The 18,785-nt window shown below is 38.0% G+C and overlaps 1 protein-coding gene across 1 annotated transcript in view; it reads right to left on the minus strand.

The window, feature by feature from the left end:
• Positions 1-18,785, minus strand: part of SLC5A10 (solute carrier family 5 member 10) — a 1,811,293-nt gene that overhangs the window by 260,649 nt on the left and 1,531,859 nt on the right. The window contains exons 16-17 of the mRNA XM_044089581.1: positions 18,541-18,561; positions 11,156-11,165 (exon numbers count right to left, since the gene is read on the minus strand). Coding sequence (XP_043945516.1) covers positions 11,156-11,165; positions 18,541-18,561 — 31 coding nt within the window. The remainder of the gene's footprint in view (positions 1-11,155; positions 11,166-18,540; positions 18,562-18,785) is intronic.

Raw genomic sequence — 18,785 nt, forward strand, 5'->3', positions numbered from 1 at the left:
GGGCTGGGGTAACAAATACAGACCACTTCTAGGGAAGCCATTGGTAGTTGGGACAAATATCAGCAAAGATAACAAATATTGTATTCATAATACAAAGGCAGTTACTGCAAATAAATACCAAAAAGCATGTGTCATAGAATACAATGTTTTTTTCTGGACCTTTTATGCAGATAATACAAGCTAATTGGAGTATGTTGAAGGTGAATAAAGAACTATTTGAAACGGTTGGTAAAACACCTTCTTTTTCTTTTAGGACATATTAATTTTAAAAGAACATTCGAGTTACCATTATCCCAAAATAAGTATGCTGAAAAAGCAACAGCCCCTTGTGGAAGTTGTAAACAATGTTCCAACATCCTGAAGGAGAATAACATACAGCTGCAAAATGGGCTTGGCAGCTGGGTCAGATTTTGCAAAGGTAATTGTAATTCAAAAATGCTAGTGTATTTGGCTAGGTGCAATGGATACCCCGCGTTTTACGTGGGTAAAACGGAGAGGGCATTCAAAGACAGGATATACGAACATGGCTATGATGTAAAAACTAAGAAGGAGACTAGTGTTTTATACAAACATTCCATCAATTGTAGGTCCTTTAGTGGATATAAATTTGGCATCATAGATATAGTTAAAAACAATTCAGGGGGTGGTGATATAAAAAACATGCTGCTGAATAAAGAACTGAAATGGCAACTCAGGTTAAAATCGAACATACCCCCTGGATTGAATGAGTATATTTCTGTCAAACCAGTATTAATTCAGAAAGCATCTTTAGTTTAAATTGCCAGGTAGCATAAACGTATATGTAGCCTTAACAGCTAGAATACCATGAATAAAATATTTAAATTTGTCCACTTCATTAAATATTTTATTTAAATATTTTATTTTATTACAACTTTTTTGCAGTTTATGGTATAATTTTTACAATATTCATGTTTAATATTTGAATAACATTATGTAATTGCTTCATTTTCTTGAAGCAACAATATAACAGCTTGAATGGGTTTTGGCTCATAGTTTTACATAGGATGAAAGTAAAGTGTATTTTGCATTGTCTTTTTAAATCATAATTAGTGGTTAATTAGGTGAATATAAAAGGTTTGTAACATGTGGAAGGGGTATCTGATGAAGTCTTGTGGCAAAGACGAAAGCGCTTATTCTGGTTGCTCCTGTGGTTAAAACAATAAAGTGGACTATTTATTTTATTTTGTGGTACCAGGACCTTTTTCTTCTTTTGGACAAGTTTGGTTATTTATTATTTTCAAAGGTCCAAAAGTTATTTTTCCTGCTTCCTTAAAACATGAATACATTCAGATTTTACATCATGGCCACCCAGGTTCCACTCTACCAAAAGAAGGGTGCAAGAACTAGTATTTTGGCCTTCTCTAGCAAAAGACATTGAAAAAGTACTTCTTCTTGTTCAGTGTGCAACAGCACTAAGCTGCATTTGCAAAAAGAGCCACTTGAGTTAAGCCAAATTCCTGAACTACCTTGGTCAACAGTAGCAAGTGACATATTTGAGTGGAACAGTCAACATTACTTAGTGTTAGTAGACTCTTATTTGAACTGGTTTGAGATCAATTTGTTACCTAACCTAACATCCGATGCTGTTATTACTAAGATGAAACATAATTTCTCATTCCATGGTAGTCCACACACATTTATTTTTGACAATGGTTCTCAATTTACCAGTCAATAATTTCAGAGATTTGCTAAAAAGTGGGACTTTAACCATGCTACTAGCATCCTAAATATCCTCAGTCAAATGGCTTTGCTGAGCGGGGTCTATATTAAATAAGTGGATGCTTAAAAAAGCGAACGCTTATTCATTGACTCTAGCTGAAAATCCTGAACATCCGGAACAGCAAATTTTTCTCAGGGAAAAAAATTGCTGGGCCGGTTTCAGGATTTTGCCGTTTCCTCCACTGTGGTGCGATGTCGGAGTTGATATATTTAAGTAGGGGGTGTGGGGGGCACAGCAACCCACATCTGGGGTGTAGAAGCCCCCCATATTAAATACTGTTTTAATTTTTTTCTGTTTTTTTTTTTTTTTTTTTTGTGGAACAGCGATTTTTTTTTTCCCCTGGGGAAAAAAATCTCTGTTCCGAGTGTTCAGCATTTTCAGCATTCGTTGAATTAGGGTAGATGAATAAACGTTCACTTTTTTAAGCTTTCGCTTATTTAATATAGACCCGCTGAGCGTGCAGTACAGAGTGGTAGTTCAGAGAACTAAAGATCTGCCTTGTTAATTAGCCACTTTGTATGGTGAGGGTTCAGTGTTTGAAGCAGTTGTTTAAATCCATCCATCCCTTTCCCCATTTTTGCACATGAGGTCTGGGTGTCACTTCAGCAGTGATAACCATCTAGAACCAAGGTTTACACTGCTGGATCGCTAGCCCTGCCATGCTGGTTCTACCACACCACACACTCACATGCACACTCACACCTCTGACCAAGAGGATTCCATCCACCTACTGCATGTCATTTGAATGAGGGAGGAAATCGGAGCACCCAGAGGAAACCCAAGCTGACACAGGCAGGACATGCATACTACACACAAAAGGCACCCCGGCTGAGAATTGAACCAGGGAACCACTTGCTGTGATACAACAAGTGACATAAGGAAATATTTCAAATCCTTGGTGTCTCGTGCCCCCTCCCCCCCCCTGTCTTTCAAGCTGCAAAACTGTACTTCTGTCAAATTTTTAAGTAAGTCTAGGGAAATGTTTAAAGAGTATCCCCAGAGTCTAGTGTTCTTTCCATTCATCTGTCTTTTGTGCTATAAAACTGACAATCTATTAATCTTTAATGTGAATTTAGGGTAATATTTAAACAGCATCTCTGGTGTCTAGTATTCTCACTGCCAATACATCTTTCATGTTGCAAAACATGCTGTTCTATTAATTTTTTAAGTTATTTTACAGTAATATTTAACTTTCTCTGGTGTGTGTCTAATATTCTCACCAATACTACGTGTCGCCTCACAGTAAGATGTTGTCCTGTTCGATTCTCAGCTAGAGCGTCTTCTGTGTGGAAACATGCATGAATGGGCATACCTTCATTGAAGGTTGTGCGTCAGGGCTGGCAACTCAGCATGTAAAAATCTACTGCCAATCATTAGCGGACTGGAGTTCCGCTGTGGCGACCCCTAATCGGGAAAAGCCAAAAGACACAACAACAACAACAACTACAGGCTTTGCTGATTAGTGTAAGAGAGTTTAGAGGTGTGACATCAGCCCCCAGCCCATCCCCACCTCCACAGTTTTTAATTTGTTTGTTTGTTTGTTTTGTTTTTTTTTTTTTTTTGTTTTTGGGTTTTTTTTGATATATGGACTGACTTGCAGTAATCTTGTATTGTGATATTGTGTCGAAGCTATTTGTTGAACAGAGGCGACTGCAGCCCACACTCACCTGTATCCTTGCTACAGTAAAGTGTGTTTTCCTCTATAACTGCATGGGTGACTGGTTAAGCTGGAATTTATTTATTGTTTGTTCTTGGTTCAGTACCTCACAAGGGATGTTTGAAGGCTGTGTGTAGTTTAATGACTTGTGGACATGTCAGACTGCTTTTTTTCAAGTCTCAAGCTGGACAAAAGAGAAGATCAAGGTAGGTTAAAAGTCAGGCTGGTTAGGCTTGAGACTTTTAGAGATAATGGGTATTTATATGTATAAAGGCAGGCGTAGAAGTGGTTAATTGATCTGCGAAAATAATTTAAAAAATGCAGTGGCACCTACTGGGTCCTTGGTCCTTCCTAATAAATTACTTGTTCTTTGTTTATAAACATTAGTATTTATCTCCTTCTTGCCACCAGCTGTTGAAATATTTTAAAATTAGCATATTTTGTTTTCAGTGACATGTATATTCACTTTTAAGGCTGAAATGTGTGAAGCTGAACTGAGGCATGTAAAAGATTGTGTACACTGTTTATTTTTATTTTCAGAGTTAAAGGAATGATGCTAAGGCTTATCAAACTGATATAATTTAAAGCAAGCACATACATTAGCATATGCTTAAGTTAATTAAGAATGTGAATCCATTTGAACATGTGTGTGGCAGTGATCCCTAAAAGTAACATGTTGGGGAGGTTAGGGTGTTGGTGGTTGTAATAGAGGGCTCATAGATTTTAAACAGCCCAGGGCATAAAGAATACTTAATCTGTCATTTATGTTTTACTAGCTAGCCATCTGCTCACAGCAGTGAAGAAAAGGTTATGTCTGTCGCCTGTCTGTCTAAATAAAACAGATGGAGTCAGAACAGGAATTTGTTGTAGTTGTTGAGGTGTTAGTGTGTGCATGTGGGTTGTGTCAGAGGTCACAGAAATACTATTACTTGAAGGTAATGCAATTTCAGAAAAGAACTACATGAAATGGAGTGGCAGCTAAGCTTCCTTTCTCAGATAGAAAAAGGCAGTCAAATCCCACATGACAGAACCCTTGGTTAGTCAGAAAGGATTCTGATGGGATATAGAGTGTATCAGTCGGTTATAATCTTCACTGGTTAATTTTCTCCCCATAGTTACAAATATATTCCCTTTGCTGCACATAATAAGCAAACATATTTACTCTTCAAAAACTTTGCATTTCATGTACTTCAGAAGTACTAATAATTTAAACATATGTACATAATGGGTCTACTTTAAAATGCCAACTTCCTGAAAGTCAACTTGCCAAAAGAATAAAAAAAATGTCTGAAATTAAAAAGGGGAAAAAAAAGTATTGTATCTGCTTTTTGCAAGGTGGGCAAGCCTCACTGCTCCACCCAATGTTGGAGGTAAGCCCTCCCATCCCACCTTGAACTTTTATATACCAGCTCCATAGTACCATCAAGTAAAGAAGGGAGAAATCTTCCAAAACAAGTGAATCATTGCCAGCACACACGTAGAAACCACAATGACAAAGATTTCCTACTGAAACAGTGTCTGACATTTTGCTTTGTCTTTTTCTCCTGCGTGCTACTAATGCTCAAGCAGTTTCACCTCAAGTTTGTGCAGGGAGCTGCATATAATTGTTAAAAGTTATATAGCATGTATTTTGTTTGTATTTGGAACATTCATGTTGTGGATTAATAAACAACGTATACCGTGATTGTAGTACTAGCTGTCCTTCTTAAGTGCCTTATATTTGGTTTTTGTTGGTGTAACTTTTTCGGCACTTTTCTTCTTATTTTTCAGTTTTAAAAGTTATATTGCATTGTCAGACACAAAAACATACGTGTATTTGTTGTGTAGTTAGATAAACTTGTAATATTTTGTAATATTTGTTTAAATTGTTGTAAAATGCCAGGAATAGCCATTACTGAAAATTTTGTGTGATATTTCCAGATTGCTTTCTGTAAGAGGAAGCTACCTGCAGAGTCAGATCTTAAAGTAGCACAGCGTGCAAACTCATCGGCAGATAAGCTACACTGATAAGAACGATACATGACAGAACTATTGCATGTAGACTGCACGATACATGACAGAACTATTGCATGTAGACTGCACGATACATGACAGAACTATTGCATGTAGACTGCACGATACATGACAGAACTATTGCATGTAGACTGCACGATACATGACAGAACTATTGCATGTAGACTGCACGATACATGACAGAACTATTGCATGTAGACTGCACATACAAATAAGCAGGAATTGTAAGTAAGATGGGAAGAAGCATGCATACACCTTATGCACTCATTTCTTAATTAGTGCAGGTTCTGCTTGCTACACAACAAAAGGTGATACCATTTCAGGGAAGTTACATCTCAAAAAACTGTCAGAAGATAAACTCAGACAAATTTCAATACCCAGAGAAGAAAGAAACCATGACATTTACAGAATGAGAAAGAGTCAGATGCAGGGAAAGATAACAGGCACAATAATTTACTAAATCTTCACAGAAGGCCAGCTAGTGAAGATGAGAAGACAGGATGAAGCACAATTAATGGACACTGCACCCACACACAATCAGTCTGAAGGCAAGGGCAGATCAAGATGAGCTATTGTCAAAACAGAGCACCACAGCTATATAGATAGGCCCTTCTTTAACAATAAAGATGTGTCATGAGAGGATCCCCTTCAAAACATCTAAAGTTCATAACATCGAAGCTCAAAACATTGAGACCATGACATCTAAAACTCATAATGTCTAAAACTCATAACATCAAATTTCATAACATTGAAACTTTGCATCACAACTTCAAAACCTACACATCACATGTAAATAACATCCCCTCCACCTAAAACAACACCAAAGTAGTAAGCATACTTTGTACTACATTTCTGCAGGAGGGCAAGCCCCCTCCTGCACCCCCACCACACCCCACCCCCAATAAAACCCTGCAGAAACGTAGTACAAAGTGTGTTTACTACTTTAGTGTTGTTTTAGGTGGAGAGGATGTTCCTTACATATGATTTTAGGTTTTGAAGTTCTGATGCAAAGTTTCAATGTTATGAAATTCGATGTTATGAGTTTTAGACATTATGGGTTTTAGATGTTATGATCTGAATGTTATGAGCTTAGATGTTATGACCATTCAATGTTTTGAAGGGGATCCATCATGAGAATATGCAGAAACAGCATGCCATACTGGTGGCAATAACAGTAGCAACCATTATGCGCCTGCGAGCAGTGCATGCAGCTAAAATTTCCATGGTCCTTGCTCACTTTATCCTAATACAATTACTTAATCCACTGATGTCATGTAAAAAACAATTAATTTGGTTCTCAAATAATGCTGTGGAACACACAATGTAAAAGCAGAGATTTCAGATATGCTTGGCACAGCTGACTGGACCCATGTCAATATATGCGTAGCCATGGTAGGAGTGAAATGGGATGCAAAAAGAGCACAATGCTGCAACAGCTGGGGGACAGAGACCAAGACAGTACAGCGCATAAGTGATACCATTATGAACTTTGAGGGCAGACAAAAACAATGCACATTTACAGTAAACAAACAGATCCCAGCACAAGTCCCCAGATTGTAGGAGCACACACATAATCACCTTCTGAGTGACGGCTAAGTACAGCTCACTGTAGGATAAGGCAGTATAGCAAAAAACAGGAAATGCCAGAATGCAATCAGTCACAAGGCACAAGCGACTGTAGTATGTCACCACAGATCAGGGCATTTCTTATATCTTCTGTTGCTATAAGTAGAATAACATCCATGTATGAGATAGAGGGATACATTAAACTGTGCAAGGGATACCTAAAACTCAGTTCCACATTCCTTTTCTATCAAATCCATTTACCTCCTTTGCTTACATTGTTTTTGAGTCAGATTGCTCAATCAAACAGTTTCATCTCATAAGGATGAAAGTTCTGCATCTTATGGGCATGAAGATATTAATTCTACCTGGTAAACATTTACAGTTATTTCCACTGAGATCTCTAGATACAGGGATAGATGTTTGAACATGAACAGTATAAGAGATGTTTGTGTTCTTCCTATATAGCAATCATTTCAAGGGAATTTCTAAGAGTTTTAAATGCAATATATTTAATTATTTAGGAAAAAAAAAAAAATATATATATATATATATATATATATATATATATATATATATATATATACTCTTTCAACTTTCTGGTTTAAAAGCTGCATTTACGCTTGTTTCCTGCCTTCTCTGCTGTAACTAGTCTAGTTCAGATACAGACTTGCTGTATCCGTGACTGTTGGTAAGCGTCTGAGCCCCCCAAGCCTTTCTGTGTTGGAGGGAAGCCTTCCAGCTTATCAGTTGGAGTGGTAAACACTAAGACTATCTTTCACAGGAAGAGTGGGTTTTGGCCCATAAATTGTAGTTTATATGCCGTTTAGACAGTTTTCCAGGGGCGGCCCGTGCTATCGGACTGCCGGACTGCAGCCCCCTCAACTTCAAACTACTGATAAAATAAAAAATTAAAAGAAAAACATATTTTAAATTTCGCGGACTTCGTGCATGCACACTGCTGCTGAGACAGTCTAGTGCATGGAGCATGCGCACAGCAGTCCTGATCGAGAATCATGGACAGGAGCGCTCCCACAAGTCTATGCAGTTTTAAACTGCATAGACTGCCTGGGAAACGTGTCAGCAGTAGGATCTGGATAGGATTGAAGTTTGCTGCAGGGGAAGATCTCACGACGGGCAGGGTCAGATTTGCGCAGGATTTCTGCTGCAGTCTCGTCGGGATTTACTTACTGGATGTATGGTGGTTTTGCGGACAGGGATTTGGATGTACTACAGGACCAGGTGTGTGTGTGTGTGTGTGTGTGTGTGTGTGTGTGTGTGTGTGTGTGTGTGTGTGTGTAAATGCCTCAGGTGGGATGTTACTGGTGATTAGACTCATGGTGGTGTGGTAGGGAATACCTCAGGCTTGAACCCTGTACCTTGTATGCAGGTGTTAAAGACCTTAATTCCCTACCCACCACCATTTGTAAAAAATTGCAGATTTTTGCCTCATATTTGATCTGATCTATTCCTCATAATATCTGTGTTTTTTAAATATTGCAATGCTTGAAATTTGATGATGAAGTGGTAGCACTGATGTCTCACAGCTGTAGGTTCTTGGGTTTGGTTCTTGGCTGGGTTGCCTTCTTTGTTGGGGGGGGTCTATCTTCTCCCTCTGTTTGTGTGGGTTTGCTTTTGTGTCCTCCCATGTTACAAAGACATGTCTGCATTATTTCTTCCTGGGCCTCTGCTGAGAATTGTTTTTTTTTGTTCTAAGTCAGACTGTCCTGATTAACAAATTGACAGGCATTTAAATTTCAGACTTCAGGTTTCTGAATGTTTACTTCCTTACATATTTGATGGTGCAGTGGCAGTATTGTTTCCTCACAGCTATAGGTTTTCTGGTTTGATTCTTGGCTGGTGTGCCTTCTGTGTGGAGTCTGCATCTTGTCCCTGTGTTTGTGTGGATTTGCTCTGGTGTCCTGCCATTTTACAAAGACATGTGTCTACAGTATTTCTCCCTGGGCCTCTGCTGAAAATTATTTTTGTTCCATCAGAAGTAAAATTGACAGGCATTTGAATTTCAGACTTCATATTCTTCAGAAAATACATAGTAAAACAACTTTTTATTCTAGCAATAAATATATAGTAACACAACCTTTTATTATAGCATTTTTTTAAGTTTATGACTATTTGAAATTTGTCCTTTTTTGGGGGCTGTAATACCCTGTTATTGGCTTTGTCCAGGTTTATTGTGCTATGGTTGACAGCTGTGGCAAGAACTGAATTCACTGAATATGTTTGAGGGCTGTATTCCCTCATTACTGGGTTTATCCATGTGTTTTGTGCTAAGAGGTTGACAGCTATGGTGAGAACTGAATCCATTAAATGATGGCCATTTAAGTTTCAGTCTTCCTCTCTTTCACAAAGTAGCTGATTTGGCGTAGTGGTATGTTGCTCTTGACTGTTTTGCACAGGGACCTTGGCAGTAAAATGTACTGTGGTAACACAGCATTTTTCTTTCATAAAGCAGGTGATTTGGCATAGTGGTATGTTGTTCTGACTATTTTGCACACTGACCTTGGCAGTAAAATGTATGGTGGTAACACAGCATTTTATTCTAGCAGCTTTCCAAGATTATACAAGCAATGTTTAATGTGTCCCTGGTTTTTGCCCTTTTGACCCACCCCAATAAATTTGGCTTTTTCCAGACTTCTTGTGCTGCGAAGTTGAGATGTAGTTGAGTATTGCGTAGATTTTACAAGGAGCTGAGAGCTGCAGGGGAAGAGAAGTTTAGTGCTGATTATGCTAAGTCGGCTCACACTGCTAATAGCACAACAGGTTGTGTACTTGCTTTTAATGCACAAGGTTGTTGGTTCTACTCCCATAAGGGGTGAATGCTGCTGTACTGAAAGTTAAGATACTAACTATGAGCCTGTTATCAGTTTGCCATCCATTTCCTATTGCCATATTACTAGCTTATTTTAATGTAATTTAGGCAATTTATTCCTCAGGGGCATCAGACACTTTATTTTTCGGTGAAGCCATGAAATATAAAGGTGATTGCTAGCAGCAACCTCTTCATTAGTTACAGATTTATTTAACGTGGAATTATTTAGATTACTTTTTTACTACTTCAGAGAGTGTGCATATTATTTACTGATAATGGTGGACTGTAGAATTGTGCATATTTACTGATAATAGTGGACTGTAGAAGTTTGAGTAGACTTTTATGATGGAAATGTTCTGAATTGGGCACTTTTGTTTCATTGTTTACTGGATAAATGTTCAAAGCAATAGGAAGGTGTATCAAAGAGCACATGTATGTTTCATATGCAAGGGGCCTATGATTTAAAAGCAGCCCAAAATTAATTTTTATCTGCCAAGGGTAAAATGTATTTTTCTTTGAATGTGGGTTTTAATGTTGTTTCAATGAATGTGAGTTTCAAGGGCAGAGAAGTTTTAATGCCAAGTTTGTTTAGCAGATGCCTTCGTGTTTGTGCTGTAAAATGCAAAATAAAACTTTCAAATGAAGTTCAAATCATCATAGAAGTAAATCAGTATGCACATTAGTGTTTATGGTAAATGGAGTGAAATAGCAAAGTAATGGATCATTGGAATGGCTGCAGGGTGAGGCTCCATTCAACCATGGTTTTGTGAGGGGGAAGGGCAGCAAACTTAAACAGCCCCAGCTGAACTATACCTCCCAACTGTCCAGATTTTCAAAGAATTAATAGATTTTTTGCTTCTTATTTTTGGTTTGTTCCTCAAAATTTGTGGTTTTCTGGCAAATCATTTAGGAATTAAGTCACTAAATAATGACACACTAGTTTCAGACTTTATAACCTTCAGAAAAATGCATGCTAAAATAAGACCTGTTCTATCAACTGTCCCAGTTTATACAAGAGCATTTTTTAGTACTGTTTATATGTTCCCTCAATATATTTGGCCTTGTCCAAATTTATTGCATTAACAGGTTGAGAGGTACATGCAAATAAATTGCTTTATAGAATTAGGCATAACCAAACCTCTCAACTGTCCCTGATTTTGGCTCAAAATGTTGCTCTTCCCCTAATGATCCCTCCACAAAATAGCAATTTTGGAAGAAAACATGGAGGGTTTATAATTAAGAAATAACTGTAATAATCAGATTACTTTTATTTCAGAAATGCATGTAGATTATTTTATTTTGTCAGCTGATCAAGTCAGCAGTACTAATATTAAAGTGTCTCTTTTCTGACAGGTTCCTAGCTGTATTGTGTTGTTGTTTTATATTTTTACATGACATTTTTGTTCCATTTTTCATAAAATTGTGTTTTTTTAGCAAATTAGTGACAAATAATTAAAGACTGAAGTTAGAAAATAATGACAGACATTTGAGTTTCAGATTTCATACCATTCAGAAAATTCATACTAATGCAAGACCTCTATTAGCTTTCTAAGTTTATAAGAGCAATATTTTAAAAATTGTCCTTATTTTTGGGCCTCTGTCCCATTTCTTTGTATGGCTTTGTCCAGATTTCTTGCTCTGAGGTTGAGAGGTAAGACAAATGTGTCAGGGCCATCACAAGTCAGCCAGAGACATTTCAAACTGCGACATACTTGTTGCACCCCACTCCCCCATGTAGTGACTCTGGATGTGTCGAAGCAAGGCAAGGAGTAGTTATGCAGTGTAAATGTGCAGAGAATCCCACCCATCCAAGGTAGACACAAACACTAGAGTGGCTTTTCATCTGTCCTTGATTTTTGCAGAATGGTCTGGTTTCTGCATATTTTTTGTACTGTTGATTTATGCTTATTACTCAAAGTGCCTGTTTCTCTGTGTTTAAGTAGCAATACATTAATGACCATCAGGTAAGCTTGGCTGAGATTGCAATATGCAAGTAAGCTTTAATAAGCATAATGTTAAAGAATTGCCAACATTGAAAGCCTTTCTGTTGCCATGTAGAGAATACTTAACTAGATAATGTATAAGCCTTGGGTATTGAAATGCATATGCCAGTATTTGTAATAAAGGACAGAATTACATTAAGAGTCTCATTACACTTGGAGACTTCCAGTCATCTCTGCAGGCTTTACCCGTAAACCAAATGCCAATCGCGTGGTCCATAACCTGTACAGTAATCCTTTTAAGCAATGTATCTTGAGCTTATTTCTTGTTTGCTTTTCATTTTTTACTTTGATCATGTTTTCCCCATGAAACAAGTAGATGTCAGGCAGCAGGTCTTTTTTTGGATAAGGAACATTTTTACAAGTGGGAGCATCAGAGATTTCTACTTTCAGCATGTTACTTGTTACTTTAATAAAGCTGAATATAAATTATAATTAGAACTGCAGTGCAAGAAGTGGTTTGAATTGAGTGCTGCTTGTTTTTCTTATACTTGATTTTGACTGGCATTCCATTAATGTATTTAAAAAAAAGTAATTTATTTTTTCATGCCTCACAACCTCTTTTGTTTCCATCTAGATATTAAGCTGTCATGCAGCCAATGCATTGAAATATTTTTATTCTTCTACACTTCATTTTGTCTTGATTGGACTCTCATAATGACGGTTTGGCACCCAGTGCAGTATATTTAGTTTTTGTGGTTTGCTACTACAGGTGTGTATGTGTGTGTGTGTGTGTGTGTGTGTGTGTGTGTGTGTGTGTGTGTGTGTGTGTGTGTGTGTGTGTGGTAGGGAATACCTCAGGCTTGAACCCTGTACCTTGTATGCAGGTGTTAAAGACCTGAATTCCCTACCCACCACCATTTGTAAAAAAAAAATTGCAGATTTTTGCCTCATATTTGATCTGATCTGTTCCTCATAATATCTGTGGTTTGTAAATATGGCAATGCTTGATATTTGATGGTGCAGTGGTAGCATTGTTGCCTCACAGCTGCAGGTTCTCAGGTTTGATTCTTGGCTGGGGTGCCTTCTTTGTGGGGTCTGTATCTTCTCCCTGTGTTTGTGTGGGTTTGCTTTTGTGTCCTCCCATGTTACAAAGACACGTCTGCATTATTTCTTCCTGGGCCTCTGCTGAAAATTTTTTTTTTGTTCCAAGTCAGACTGTCCTGATTAACGAATGTTAAATAAAATTGACAGGCATTTGAATTTTAGACTTCAGGTTTCTGAATGTTTAATTCCTTGCATATTTGATGGTGCAGTGGTAGTATTGTTGCCTCACAGCTATAGGTTTTCTGGTTTGATTCTTGGCTGGGGTGCCTTCTGTGTGGAGTCTGCATCTCCTCCCTGTGTTTGTGTGGATTTGCTCTGGTGCCCTGTCATTTTACAAAGACGTGTCTGCAGTATTAATCCCTGGGTCTCTGCTGAAAATTGTTTTTGTTCTGTCAGCAGTAAAATTGACAGGCATTTGAATTTCAGACTTCATGTTTTTTAGATTACATAGTAACACAGCCTTTTTTTCTAGCAATCTTCTAAGTTTATAAGATGAATATTTGAAATTTGTCCCTATTTTTGGGACTGTATTCCCCCATTATTGGCTTTGTCCAGGTTTTTGTGCTAAGGTTGACAGCTATGGCAAGAACTGAATTTACTGAATATGTGTGAGGGCTGTATTCCCTCATTACTGGGTTTGTCCAGGTGTTTTGTACTAAGAGGTTGACAGCTATGGTGAGAACTGAATTCACTAAATGATAGCCATTTAAGTTTCAGTCTTCCTTTGTTTTACAAAGCAGCTGATTTGGCGTAGTGGTATGTTGCTCTGACTGTTTTGCTCAGGGACCTTGGCAGTAAAATGCATGGTGGTAACACAGCATTTTATTCTAGCAACTTTCCAAGATTATACAAGCAATGTTTAATGTGTCCCTGTTTTTTGGGCTTTTGACCCCCCCCCCTCAATACATTTTGGCTTTTTCCAGTTTTCTTGTGCTGCGAACTTGAGATACAGTTGAGTATTGAGTAGATTTTACAAGGAACTGAGAGCTGCAGGGGAACAGAAGTTTAGTGTTTTGCCTTGTTAATAGCACAACAGGTTGTGTACTTGCTTTTGATGCAGAAGGCTGTGGGTTCTACTCCCACAAGGGGTGGATGCTGCCGTACTGAGAATGTTCTCCTTGGTGAAGATATTAACTATGAGTCGGTTATCAGTTTGCCATCCATTTCCTCTTGCAATATTATTACTAGCTTATCATTTTTTAATGTAATATAGGAAATTTATTCCTGAGGGGCAACAGACACTTTATTTTTCGATGAAACCATGAAATATAAAGGTGATTGCTAGCAGCAACCTCTTCATTAGTTACAGATTTCTTTAATGTGGAATTATTTAGATGACTTTTACTTCAGAGATTGTGCATATTTGCTGATAGTGGACTGTAGAATTGTGCATATCTACTGATAAAGGTGGACTGTAGAATTGTGCATATTTACTGATAATGGTGGACTGTAGAATTGTGCATATTTACTAATAATGGTGGACTGTAGAATTGTGCATATTTACTAATAATGGTGGACTGTTGAAGTCTGAGTAGACTTTTTTTATGATAAATGTTCTGAACTGGGTAGTTTTGCCATTATGGGTGCATGCGTTTTGTTTCATTGCTTACTGGAAAAATGTTCAAAACAAATTTAAAACACCCTCTAACAACTGTACTGTATTGTACAAGGAATATAATTTAGTACAGTGAGGAAGGTGTATCAAAGAGCACATGTATGTTTCATATGCAAGGGGCCTATGATTTGAAAACAGCCCAAAATTAATCTTTATCTGCCACTGACAAAATGTATTTTCTTTGAATGTGGGTTTCAATGCTGTTTCAATGAATGTGAGTTTCAAGGGCAGAGAAGTTTTAATGCTAAGTTTTCATTATGAGACTGCATTGCTTTGTTTAGCAGATGACTTTGTGTTTGTGCTGTAAAATACAAAATAAAACTTTCAAATGAAGTCCAACTCATCATAGAAGTAAAGCAGTATGCACATTAGTGTTTATGGTAAATGGAGTGAAATAGCCAAGTAATGGTTCATTGGAATGGCTGCAGAGGCTCCATTCAACCATGATTTTGTCAGGGGGGAAGGGCAGCAAACTCAGATAGGCCCAGCTGAACTATACCTCCCAACTGTCCAGATTTTCAAAGAATGAATAGCTTTTTGCTTCTTATTTTTGGTTTGTTCTTCATAACATTTGTAGTTTTCTGGCAAATCATTTAGGAATTAAGTCACTAAATAATGATACACTGAGTTTCAGACTTCATAACCTTCAGAAAAATGCATGTTAAAGTAAGAGCTGTTCTATCAACTGTCTCGATTTATACAAGAGCAATTTTTAGTACTGTTTATATGTGCCCCCAATATATTTGGCCTTGTTCAGATTTACTGCATTAACAGGTTGAGAGGTACATGCAAATAAATTGCTTTATAGAATTAGGCATAGCCAACCTCTCAACTGTCCCCGATTTTGGCTCAAAATGTTGCTCTTCCCCCTAATAATCCCTCTGCAAAATAGCAATTTTGGAAGAAAACATGGAGGGTTTACAATCAAGAAATAACTGTAATAATCAAAGTTATAGATTACTTGAAATGCATGTAGATTATTTTATTTTGTCAGCTGCTCAAGGTAGCAGTACTAATATTAAAGTGTCCCTTCTTTGACAGATTCCCAGCTGTATTGTGTAGCTATTTTATATTTTTGCATCACATTTTTGGTCCATTTTTCATAAAGTTGTGTTTTTTGGCAAATTAGTGACAAATCATTAAAGACTGAAGTTAGAAAATGACAGACATTTGAGTTTCAGATTTTATACCCTTCAGATTTTATACCCTTAAGAAAATTCATACTAATGCAAGACCTATTCTGTTATCTTTCTAAGTTTATTAGAGCAATATTTAAAAATTGTTCTTATTTTTGGGCCTTTGTCCTACTTCTGTGTATGGCTTTGTCCAGATTTCTTGCTCTTGAGGTTGAGAGGTATGACAAATGTGTCAGGGCCATCACAGTCAACCAGAGACATTTCAAATTGTGACATACTTGTTGCACCCCACTCCCCCATGTAGTGACTCTGGATGTGTCCAAGCAAGGCAAGGAGTAGTTATGCAGTGTGTGTCCCCCATCCAAGGTAGACACAAGTACTACAGTGGCTTTTCATCTTTCCTTGATTTTGCAGAATGGTCTGGTTTCGGTCATATTTTTGTACTGTTGATTTATGCTTATTACTCACATTTATGCTTATTACTCAAAGTGCCTGTTGCTCTGTGTTTAAGTAGCAATGCTTTAATGACCATAAGGTAAGCTTGTCTGAGATCATAAGAGGAAAGTAAGCTTTAATAAGCATACTGTTAAAGAATTGCCAACATTGAAAGCCTTTCTGTTGTTGCCATGCAGATAATACTTGACTAGATAATTGGGTATTAAAGGACAGGATTCCATTATTTTAAAAAGCTCATTACACTTGTTGTAGACTTCCAGTCATCTCTACAGACTTTACCCGTAAACTAAACAGAATGCCAATCATGTGTGGTCCATAACCTGTACAGTAATCCTTTAAGCAATGTATCTTGAGCTTGTTTCTTGTTTGCTTTTCATTTTTTACTTTGATCATGTTTTCCCCATGAAACAAGTTGTCAGGCAACAGGTCCTTTTTGGATAAGAAACATTTTTACAAGTGGGGGCATCACAGAGATTTCTACTTTCAGCATGTTACTTGGTACTTTAACAAAGCTGAATATAAATTATAATTAGAACTGAAGTGCAAGGAGAAGTGGTTTGAGTTGAGTGCTTCTGTTTTTTTTTTACTTGATTTTGACTGGCATTCCAGTAATGTATTTAAAAAGTAATTTATTTTTTCATGCCTCACAACCTTTTGTTTCCATCTAGATATTAAGTAAGCTGTCATGCAGCCAATGCATTGAAATATTTGTATTCTTCTGCACTTATTTTTGTCTTGATTGGACTTTCATAATGATGGTTTGCCACCCAGGGCAGCGTATTTAATTAAAGTTAGTTTTTGTGGTTTTGAGCATAGCCCCTCCCCTTTCTAGTTGGCCACACCCCTTCCCTTGACCCCACCCATTCAGCTGTCTCCTGCAGCCCCCCTGTGATTTGAAGTCACCAGCCGCCACTGCAGTTTTCCATCTCTTTCAACTTGCTGGCTTAAAAGCCTGCGTTTGTGCTTATTCCCTGCCTTTCCTGAAACCAGTCTAGCCCAGGTACAGATTTGCTGCATCCAGGACTCTTTGTAAGCTTCTGGGCCCCCCAAGCCTTTCTGTGTTGGAGGGAAGCCTTCTAGCTTATCAGTGGGAGTGGTAAGCACTAGGTAGCCTATCTACCAGAAGAGGAGTGGTTCTGGCCCAGAAATGATAGTTTATTGGCCATTTGGGCAGTTTTTCTATCTCTCAACTTTCTGGTTTGAAAGCACATGTTTGCGCTTGATCTCCACCTTTCCCATAACTAGCCTAGTCCAGGTACAGATTTGCTGTATCCAGGACTGTTTGTAAGCTTCTGAGCCCCCCAAGCCTTTATGTTGGAGTGGAGCCTTCTAGCTTATCAGTAGGAGTAGTAAGTACTAGGTAGCCTGTCTACCACAAGAGGAGTGGTTATTGGCCCAGGAATCGTAGTTTATTGATCATTTGGGAAGCTGTCTATCTCTTTCAACTATCTGGTTTAAAAGACCACATCTGCGCTTGTTTCCCAGCGTTCCTGTAACTAACCTACTGGAAAGCACTAGAAAGCCTTAAACTGATACAAGTCTTCTAGCTTAAAAGAGAGTATTTGGAGTGATTAAGTATCAGTTTTCTGTATTTTCTTGCTGTACTTAACTGTTTTCCGCCTAAGCGCTGACTTTCCAGCATTTATTGTGATTTAAAAGCTTGGTTTTTTTCACATATTGTACTTATTTGTCTGTCTGCACTTTTAAAAAGTAATTTTTTTGTTTAAATAATTTGTTTAACTGTTGTAGGCTACACACTAAAGTATGATAGCCTTTTCTGATCGCTTGTAGTTGTTTAAAGCTGTTTTAAGTATACTTTTTATTGTTTTTGTCTTATCTTTTCAAAAAAAGAAAAAAGAAAAAAAACATTCCTTGTTTCCCACCCTTCTAAGCTAGTATAGTCCAGTTTTCAGGCTAGTGCTGAATTCAGGGCTGTGTTAAAGTTTCTGAGTTCCCCATACCTTACTTGGATAGAGGGAAGTTTCTCTGTTCACCTGTAAGAGAAGGGAACTTTCAGCAGCCATCTGTCCCTGGAGGAGTGGTTCCAGCCCAGAAGTTAGTAGTTTAAAAACCGTGTTTGCACGATTTTGCGCGTTGGGCAGCACCGGTTAGCTACAGGTTAAATTATTCCCAGCTCCACTAAGTCTCCTCTTCAGTTTTTCCCTTGAAACTAGTCTCTCAACCTAAGCACTCAAAAAACATCCTATAGTCCAGCACTTGCTCAGACCTAATAGCAAGCACTAATATACCCTGACACTTGATTGCCCAGCAGGGCAAGACTCTTTATCCACCCCTCACCAACCAAGCGACTAAGCAGCTTACCCTACTATTCAGGCATGACCAAAGGGTAACTTCAGGTGTACTCTCCAGTCCAGCTGGTGAACCTGGGTATCCTGAGGCAATGTTACAACTGCCTCATGTACACAGACAACCCTCTCCTCCTACCACAAAACATTAACATATGCAAGAGATGCAATTATACAGCCAAATCGGAGGCTAAGGTCTCTACACCCAAGACTGGAACAGACAGTCATGAGGAGAAGGTTAACACTTGCACCACACCTCCAGCCTCACACAGACCTACTAAACCAGCACTGGCAAAAAATATACATAAATACATTCAATCATACTCAGAAGCTCTAAATAGAAACCTACAAAAGCATCCGAGAGCTCCAAAACAGACACCCAAAAAACCTGCACCTCCCATCACAAACCAGACAACACATA

Source organism: Protopterus annectens, chromosome 12.part0 (assembly GCF_019279795.1).
Source record: "Protopterus annectens isolate FY-2018-M chromosome 12.part0, PAN1.0, whole genome shotgun sequence".
NCBI classification, from domain to species: Eukaryota; Metazoa; Chordata; order Ceratodontiformes; family Protopteridae; genus Protopterus; species Protopterus annectens.